This window comes from Silurus meridionalis, chromosome 15 (genome assembly GCF_014805685.1).
Source record: "Silurus meridionalis isolate SWU-2019-XX chromosome 15, ASM1480568v1, whole genome shotgun sequence".
Lineage (NCBI taxonomy): Eukaryota > Metazoa > Chordata > Actinopteri > Siluriformes > Siluridae > Silurus > Silurus meridionalis.
The window spans coordinates 16,730,916-16,740,860 of NC_060898.1; the positions used below are offsets into that span (position 1 = coordinate 16,730,916).

Consider the following 9,945-nt stretch of genomic DNA (forward strand, 5'->3'; position numbering starts at 1 on the left):
ACAAGGAAGAAAACACACTGGTGTCGTGGTATAGTTTAATGAAGTGCTATTGTGTGTATTTGTTTGCTAACTTCAGACAGTAGCACTGGATCAGGTGATCAGTTCGCTCGCGAAGTAGCGATGGATTCAATTAAACCGGTGCGAACAAAACACTAAATCTTAAAGCAGCAAATAACAACAGCAGTTAAATGATTCTATTTTTAGACACTGTTTTGGTTTTCGGGGGGAACGCTTATGCACTTGTGCATCAGTGCATATTCTTTTCTTTCTTTTTATCAAGCTTGTTAGCTACATTTCTCTGTTCCATTCCCTTTTCATTGTCTACAACTGATTATATATTCTGGATGCTTCAATCTTCACGAATGAAAAAAATGTGTTGGTTTTTTTTATTATATTTTATATAGGGTTTTTTTAGGCATGAAAAATGTCGATTTACACAAATTGCTTCGCCTTGCATACTCAAATGCTTTTTATTCTTTTTTTTTTTTTTTTTGCATGCAATAAAAAATATATTTTTTGATCTGATTAATCATTAAAAAAATATAAATAATTGCCCGATTAATCGATTATCAAAATAATCGTCAGTTGCAGCCCTATATTATTATTATTATTATTTATATTATTATATGGAATAATATCAATAATTTGCTGTATTATGATTACAAATGAGACCAACAAGCAACAGCCAATCGGCTTTCTGGTATTGATGTGACTCTCTCTTGAATTGTACCACAGATGAAAAAAATATATATTTTACCTATAGGGAAGTACAAGTTTAGCGATTGGAAACATGTATTGAGGGTTTGGGTAAGGCCAGTTGCTAACAACGGATTTGTGTGTGTGTTTTTGATGTTGTAAAACAGGTTCAAGCCTCGGTATCGCCAAGCTGCCAATCTCGGGGTGCTTGAGCAAGGCCTGTAAGGGGCGCTGTTTTACGTCGCTGGGATTTCACTGTGAACGAATTCCACAGTGCTGTAATGCACTTTTTATTTTTAAGCTCTAGTTGGCATAATACTGCTACTGTAGCCTGATGACAAAATGAAATAGAAAATCTTTGAAGTCAGTGTTAGCATAGCAGCATTTGGGCTAATAAAAACCTGGGCATTTGGATACTAAATAAAAAAAATTTGAGCTTCAAACAAACAAAATAAACTGAGATTTACAGTAGTGCCATACAGTGGATCTGGCAACGGTTTTATTTTTCTCCTTCTGTCCCATATCCAACTTCTGTTTGCATATAAATGAGGTTCAGATTGGGGGGGGACTAAGAATGCTAGGCAGCTCCTTTTTTAGAATCTCATTTAATTCTTTAAACACCGAAGGAAATGTAGCAGAAGCACAACAAACACCACATTAGAAACCGTAACACTAATAGAACGAAGACTTAGCAGCGGATTAATAACATACATTTAGGTGCACTCACAAAGTGATTTTCTTTCTTTAAGCAGGCAGATTTGACACTCACGTGTAAAGGTATCTGATAACGCGATCAGGTCACGTGGCCTCAAGTACAGTCAACATGGTTTGAACCAAAAGTTGACATGTTTGTCAGAGTTAAACTAAAAATGGCCTGTAACAGATCTGGCAGCAGGACACAGAGATGTAAAGAATGTGTGAGGGTGGGGTGCAGGCTCTTAGCATTGGGGGCTGAGCGTTAATTAAGTTTCAGGAATTTTCTGGACGAGTCAACCAAGTACATACGTCTTGGATAGCACTAAGCTCCAGTGATGGCAGCCTGAATGATTTCGCCTCCCATGTGCACATGACCTTGTGTTATAGAGTAAAAGTGGACCTTACAGTGTTGTGAATTTCTCCTTTTCTCTTTTTCATTGCAGGCTATGCCAGCATCCTTGCAGTGGTACTGAAAAGTGCGAATACTTCACCACGGGCCAATGAGTTTGAATGTAAGCAAGATTTGTTCTGCAAATGAATGGTTTTACGATGTTGAGGCGTTTTGTTCAAATGCACAGACTTTCTTTTTTCTTTGTCGTTTCTTTGTGCAGCAATTGAACTGTCCTGTCTGATAGAGTCGATCGCCACGACTGGTCCCAGGATTGAATGGAAGAAGATTAGGAATGGGAAAACCAGTTATGTCTATTTTAAAAACAAAGTATCAGGTGAGTCCCTGATGTTTCAGTATAATTGTTATTGTTATGCACATGAAGTTCCAGTCCATCAAAATGTACTGAAAAATGGCTTTTGTTTTCATCAGGCGACTTGGAGAACAGAGCACAGATTCGCGAGCCGGCAACTTTAGTCATTCTGAACGCGACAAGGCAAGACACTGCGTCGTACCGCTGTGAAGTCACAGCCCATGATGACCTCAAAAACTTCGATGAGATTGTGATCGAACTCGCCATCCGAGGTGACACACTTCACCATCATTCACACACCAACTAGACCAGTGTGTTAAAGGGCGGTTCAGTGCAAATTCACAGAATCCACTGAAATTATCCACTGAAGCACTTTTTAAAAGGGATACATTTTTAGGGCCTTGAGCAGAAAGTAAATGTGATGAAAAGATGATGAAAAGCATTTTTCATAGTCGTGTGTTAGGATCAGGCACAAGCATCACACTATTTGTGTTTTTGCTGTTTCAGAAGCCCAATTTTAGCTCTGAGTCTCTCTCCTTTTTATCTGCAGCACCAGACACTGAAACAGAGCACACAGAATAATCTCATCAGTTACAGGTGTGATTCATACCCTCGTTTCACTCAGCTCCACCAGCCGCTTGCGAACCGGCACTCATCCACGCACCCACTGCCATATATATATTACCAGGATATTTTAACTAAAAACCTGATGGCCTCTGCCAGAAAGCTGAAGATGGGTCGTCATTGGGTCTTTCAGCAGGATAATGATCCAAAACATGTGGCAAAATCTACACAAAAGTGGTTCAGCAGTCACAAACTCAAGGTCCTCCCATGGCCATCTCAGTCCCCAGACCTCAACCCAATCGAAAACCTGTGGGGCGAGCTAAAGAGAAGAGTGCATAAGAGAGGACCCAGGACACTGGATGATCTAGAAAGATTGTGCAAAGAAGAATGGTCAAAAATCCCTTTCTCAGTGTTCTCCAATCTTGTGAAATGTTATAGGAGGAGATTAAGTGCTGTCTTGTTGGCAAAAGGAGGTTGTACAAAGTATTAACATCAGGGTGCCAATAATTGTGGCACACATGATTTCAAGTTTTTTTTTTCTAAATGTGTGATTTTTTTACCACCAAAGTAATGTACTTAAATAAAAGGTTGGATTTTTCTCTTTTTTGCATTTGGGTTCTATGTTGTTTTAAAAAAAAGTCCATGACCACATCTTAAACAGGGGTGCCAATAATTGTGGAGGGCACTGTATATATATATATATATATATATATATATATATATATATATATATATATATATATATATATATTTTCAAGTTACAAAGGGGTCATTGAAACGCTCATCACCATCATAAGTCCGGGACGTACATTGTCGTAACATTGTCGTACACTGTCATTAGAGTGCAAGTGGTCTCGCTATGAAAGGATGACAAAAAAGGATAGCAAGCCATCTTTCAGGGCCTCCTAGGACATTAATTGTCCCATTAATCTCCCTCCAAAATCTCAAGTGACTGCATGAGAGAGAGAGGCATTGATAGCATCTAGACATTCCAGTCTAACAAAACTTTATTGTCCATGAGATATGCCTGATATTTGACAAAATTCTTGATCAAACAAAGTTGTTTTTGAACTACATTTCAAGGGAAAAGGGAAAAACTCTTTCATAGAAAACCAGTATCTTTTGTTCGAGGCAGAATTTGGCCATTTTTATAACCTTAATGCACCTATAAAAGGGCAGTTCATATCAAAGAGCCACACAGTAACTGTTATTAAATGTAATGTGTAATATTTAAATTTGTTTACATTATATATGTAATTTATCGTAGTGCATTTTATAGCAAGGCCTCATGTCAGCCCTCGAAAAACGTTTCTCTACTGTAATTGCTTGAATCTCCACCACTAGCATTTAATGGGACGATGTTTGCTTTCTCAGAAAAGATGTTGTTAGCATTCGTCGAGCTGCGCTGCTGTAAGTTGAGCTCAGGCACACTACCCTTCCAGCCGTTGCTGCACATTTGAGGATGCTTTCTGGCCTGCCTCAGGCTCGGGCGTGTCCATGGCTAAATAGGGGAAATTCTGAAAGTGCATCTGAGTTTAATCAGACTTCTAAAAGGGGAAAGCGCTCAACGCATGGCCTTAATGCTGATAGATCAGACTTCTCACACTCTTCATTTAATTTAAGGTTGCAGATTGTGTGTCTGACTTGGTTATTTGCTTCCTGTTTTGCAGTAAAGCCAGTGGCTCCTCGTTGCTCCGTGCCTGCGTCTGTGCCAGTTGGGAAGTCAGCCGAGCTGACGTGTGTGGAGGACGAGGGCTTCCCCAAGTCCCAATACCAGTGGTTTCGCAACAAAGAGGAGATTCCCATGGACCCCAAGAGCAGCCCTAAGTTCTTCAACTCATCCTATGTGCTGAACAGCGAAACCGGCGTGCTGGTGAGCACTGGGAGGAATGGGAGAAGGGATATTTTAGGGAGCCAGTTGATGTGTGATGGCTCCAGCCATGAAGGGAATCTGCTTTAGTCACTTGCACTTTCCGCAGTGCCACACTCTGCCATTCACACTTGGTGGCCCAGCCCGGTCACTCAACCTTCCCAGTGCCCTTTAAATCCGGTCCTGGCTGTCAAAATCCTACATTGTCCATTGGAGGACAGCGAGCGTGCTGGGCATGACTGAGGGTCGATTTACATGTGCAGAATTTAGTCTGTTTAAATTGGTAAGGTTTTTTTTTTTAATCTGTGCAGTTTGTTCAGGCAGGTGTCACACTCGAGTGTAGCCCAAAACAACTGGCCTGAGACCATCCTCCGATTGCACTGGGAACACAGTTCAGCCATCTGCAGTAGATGAACTAAATGTGTGCACTGCATTATGGGTTGTAGATGACAGTTCTTGACATGAGAGCTGCTAATCTGACATATGATATGAGCCAGACAGAGCTGGAGTGCTGTAGATGTGCAATATGTTTTGAAAACCTTAGTGAAATAACACAAAGGGGCTGGATACAATTCACAAAATATCTGGTTTTAATTTGTTTATTTGTATTGCTTAATTTATTTCCAGCTCATTGTTCTGTGTGCTTAGTTGTGCTTGCCAAAGATTTTCATAGATTTGCATAGCTTTTGTCCAGTTTGAAAGAGTTACCATTCCAGCACCTATCAGTACATACCTCAGTTATATATATATAAGCAACTTGCTGTTGGTTAGGTTTCAAATGATGAGACCCCCAAAATTTCTGAGCCGCAAGTTTTGAATCTGGGATTATTGGGGGTTGACTGTTTATTATAGAGTACTGAAGAATGGGGCTGTAATTACAATATTCTGTGTTTGAATATTAACATATTTATATTAATCAGAATATGTGAGCCCTTTATACCCCATTAATAGCCAGGTAATGAAAGATGTGTTATTTATCATCCTGCAGAAATTCAGTTCCGTGAAAAAAGAGGATGCCGGGCAGTACTATTGCAGAGCCCGGAATGAGGCAGGAGTCGCAGAGTGCAACCCGCAGACGATGGAAGTCTGTAAGTCATCGTCTCACCAGACTTATGCCTTATTCTCATGTCATAACTGAATCACAGTTGGTGTAAATGATGGTGTACATTTTCCGCTTAACTGCCACATACCCACATGCTGATTGTCTTGTTATTTCCAGATGACCTGAACATTGTTGGCATCGTTCTGGGTGTACTGGTGGTTGTGCTGGTGCTGTTGTGCATAGTAGTGGGCATCTGCTGCGCATACAGGAGGGGTCTCTTTGCCACTGAGAAGCAAACGGGAAGCAAGTAAGTAACAAAGGAAGAGAGTCTTTCCTGCTGATTTCATCCTGAGTCACAGACAAATCCCACAGCTGTTTATTGCTCTTTGACTCCGTTTTATAAATCAGGTCTGATTTTGTCCTGTTTCCGAAAGCATTTACACACTCAGCTGTTTTACAAGGAGAGAGCAGGACAGGATGAGAATCACAAACATATCAGTGTGATAAGTAAATGAACTCATCTACGTATCCAAGATTTGGCAGATTTGGCTCTTATCCTGCACTACAGCAACGAGGTAGTGCAAACACGAAGCTGCTGGAAGTCAGTTTTAATAAGAGCTGGCAAATTTGGATTGTTGTAGGTGTTTTTTTCCCGAATAAAAGAAACATTGTCCTCTCTGTTCCTATCAAGTTTTTTGGTAGCATCCAAATACTTAGCATACTCATTTGCATGTTCATTTCTGCTCACAGCTGCCGTGCAGCTGCTGTGTCAGTGATGTTCGCTCTTCAGTCACGAGTTTTTCCCAAAACAGAACAGCGTCAGTGTTTTCACGATTCTATTTCCATACATCAGATCTGCCAAACAGCAGATGTAGAGCAAGCATTGATTTTGTCTTTCTGACATTACTATGTATAGTGATGCAGTGTATAGCATCTATACCCAAGCATTTCCTTTCAGAATTTTTATTTTCAGTGCGAAAACATCTCGTGATCAGGTGGATGGTTTTATATATGATCTTTAGCTGTAACAAGAGACATCATGGAAACCATCAGTAAACTAAAAATAGGAATGTAAGCTGAGTGGCACAAGGCAAAAAAAAAAACATGCTGCATGAGCACAACATTATAGATGTGCTTTGTTGCTTCCTTGGGAAATAAAATCGTTAGATACTTACGAGACATTAACAAGCTGAGGGCAAGACAGGAGATTGATGTCAGTGCATATATGAATTTGTACCTCTACAGGTTTCAAAAACAACAGTTTTTTTTTTTTTATCACGGAAAACTATTTACCAACTCAATTTGAATCACATTATTTACAGTAAAAAATATCTTTTTTTAGGTTGTATACAATGTTTTTTTGTAAATGAGTATAGTGCTTTTAGTTTCCGCTCCATGCTTTCAGAAATATTTGGAATCTAAAGACACTCAGACATGGAGATGTAGAACTTCAGATCACATGTAACGCTCAGCAAGAGTCTGTAAAGCTGAAGAGAGACTGTTGTGTAAAAGTAGAATAATACTTTTCAAAATGATAAAAAGCTTGGAACATTTATTACAAGCCATCAGTCATTACTACGTTCCACACTGAACCCTATGACACACAGTTTGCGAAAATACACATGGAATCCAGCTGTCAGTGGTAGATTGTTTTAATAGGTGTTAGACACAGTAGTGTACCATGGAGTACTGTGGGGCCGTCATCCCCTCCTAAACCCTTTCCAGCACATCATGAGGGCTGAACTTCCACAGAAACTCAGAAACTCCACCCACAGAAACCTATACACTCCTTGATAGGAGAAGAGTATAACAGAAAAAAAACCCTGTCTACAACTACAACTCTTTTTGTTTGTTTGTTTTTGGTCTAGTTACAAAGCACCAGGAAAGCCCGATGGAGTCGATTACATCCGAACAGATGATGAGGTGAACCTGATTAATTATTTCCGAACACATTACAATGTAGGATCCCTCTCGCACCATTTGCTCACTGTGACCTCCTCTGTTTCAGGGCGATTTCAAACACAAATCATCTTTTGTCATCTAAAGCCGAGGGCGAGACGAGGAGACACCCCGAAACACATTGGATTCATTAGCGCAGAACCTTGCAGATAATGAGGGACAACCACACACAAACACACAGAGGAAAAAGACTCTTGGCCGTGCCAGGACGTGGTTCGCGGATCACGTAGATCTCAGCACATTTCACTGCAACACAATTCGTATTTGCCAAAGCGGGCAAAAGTCTCGTTTCCGCCTAGAAGCATTAATCTCCATAAGACCACTGATTTTTTTTCCCACTTTAAACCAACTGACCCATTTCTCCACTCTGCTTTCTTTTTAGTCACAGCTTCATAACCGTTTTGCTTTAAATCGCTTGTATAACTTTTGTTTTGTACCGGCTAATTGTGTCAGAATATTATTTTTTTTTGATAGAATATATTTTGAAATGCTTTAGAGGTTTACTTAAAAAAAAAAAAGTGTAAATTACTAACATGGAAGCCAGTATATTTTTTATAGACCAATTTGATTTGAACGTAGATAATCACTTTTGAACAGTTTGCAGTTTTCCGTCAATAAATCATCTCTAAATTTCTAATTACGATCTCATTTTGAGTTTGAAATCAGAACCAGATTTAGAGGGGGGGGCGGGGTGCTGGGATGAGCACATTTTTTTGTAAGATCCCATTACAAAATTCATTAATTAGATTCATTACAGATTACATTATTAAATACATAATGCATTAATTAAAGCACATGCCAAATGAAAATGCCCCAGGGAAAAAAACTCAACCTGCTGCCTTGATTCATACAGCTGGGATGAAGTTCTGAAATATCGAACAGCCTTAGATTACGATACCCTTGTGTTGCTATATATATATATATATATACTGTATATATAGTCAAAAATAAATAAATAATTTGATTAGGGACTGAGAAAGGAGCAAGCCTGATCGTAGAAGACTGTCAACATTTTTTGAGCACACCCTAATCCAGAGTTAATCCGGCACATTTGTGAAATTTTGTGTCATATAGGATGATAACATTGTCAAAGGTCTTACCTACTTAATTTACTGTTACAGGCTTAATAGTTGTTTTTATAGGGTTCCATGTTGGTTTTTGTAGATAGTCTTAGAGAGCAACCTTTTCTTTTTTTTTTTTTTTGTAAGCCAGGAAAAACACTGTAAACAGCCCGAGCTGCGTATCCTTGAGTTTAAGTGTCCTTGCTGATCATGTATATAGTGTCCAGGTAGTATTCTTATTTTCATTTTTGGTCTTTTACATTTTGAGAAGTAGTTTCAATATTTTTTTAATAAAACAGGGTTTTTGTGTTTGGCTAACAATGGTTTTATGCTGACTCATTTTGTACCTAAAAAAAACTACAATTCTAGATTAAACGAGGCAAATATGACACTCTTTTCACAATTTCAGGTGAAGTAATCATGTGAGAGAGAGGATCTGCCTTTACGGGCCGCATTCGATTCCAGTATGAGAATGACCTACAATTCACACAAAAAATGTCAGGTTTATATCCTAAGTACAATCGCAGCGAATACAGCCAGATGTGGTTCACAAGTACCGGAAACCATTTTGTATTTTAGTTTCTTTTCGTTTTTCTTGCCGTATTTGAGTTGATTACTTGCTCTGAGAAACGTTCTAATCATTCCTCTTGAGTGCCTTGCAGTGTGGACGTAGAATAAAAATAATGTTTATTGTGTTCTAAATAAATAGTGACTTGTTATATACTGTGACATCTACTTGGACACATCACTGTTCAAACTGACTGATTTTCTAATCAATTTTATAACATTTGTATAAATCACTACAGGTGTTTGAGAGGAATGATAGGTTGTTCTGATATACAGCACATATCCAATTTTTTATTTGTAAATAGAATTGAATTTTGTTGTGTGCTGATTTAATGACAACCTTTTTTTTTTTGTCAGTGAAGTTGAAAAAGCTTGGATATTGTATTAGAGCCGAAATATAGAGTGAATTGGTGTTCCAAGAAGACACTATTATTTCCACAAGCATTTGGTAAAGGCAGTTTAAAAAACGTGTATTACATTCGAAAGGTGTTTAACGCAGTGTTGAGCTGATAACAGGAAGTGCGCGAGGTGAGATTATGTTTATATGGTGTACAAAGCTTAACCACGTACTAACCGAATAAGGACATTTCCTTCACTCTTTGTAATTTTCTGCTCCAAGTTTACAACAGAGGAGATTGAATTGTCTGTTGAAGTTGGATTTACATATTGTGCCCTTTTCAGTGCTGAAACACAATGTTCATCTCGCATTGATTTTAGGTTGATACGACTCCTGTGTGAATTTTTGAATTGTAGCTTACGTTTGTAATGAATAAAACTGACTTCTTTCAA

The 9,945-nt window shown here is 38.8% G+C and overlaps 1 protein-coding gene across 1 annotated transcript in view; it reads left to right on the forward strand.

Annotated features, from left to right (window-relative positions):
* The window catches only part of jam3b (junctional adhesion molecule 3b), a 34,531-nt gene extending 24,586 nt beyond the window's left edge, over positions 1 to 9,945 (forward strand). The window contains exons 2-9 of the mRNA XM_046868395.1: positions 1,836 to 1,904; positions 2,004 to 2,117; positions 2,213 to 2,365; positions 4,328 to 4,530; positions 5,516 to 5,615; positions 5,747 to 5,876; positions 7,438 to 7,492; positions 7,578 to 9,945. Coding sequence (XP_046724351.1) covers positions 1,836 to 1,904; positions 2,004 to 2,117; positions 2,213 to 2,365; positions 4,328 to 4,530; positions 5,516 to 5,615; positions 5,747 to 5,876; positions 7,438 to 7,492; positions 7,578 to 7,613 — 860 coding nt within the window. The 3' untranslated portion in view covers positions 7,614 to 9,945. The remainder of the gene's footprint in view (positions 1 to 1,835; positions 1,905 to 2,003; positions 2,118 to 2,212; positions 2,366 to 4,327; positions 4,531 to 5,515; positions 5,616 to 5,746; positions 5,877 to 7,437; positions 7,493 to 7,577) is intronic.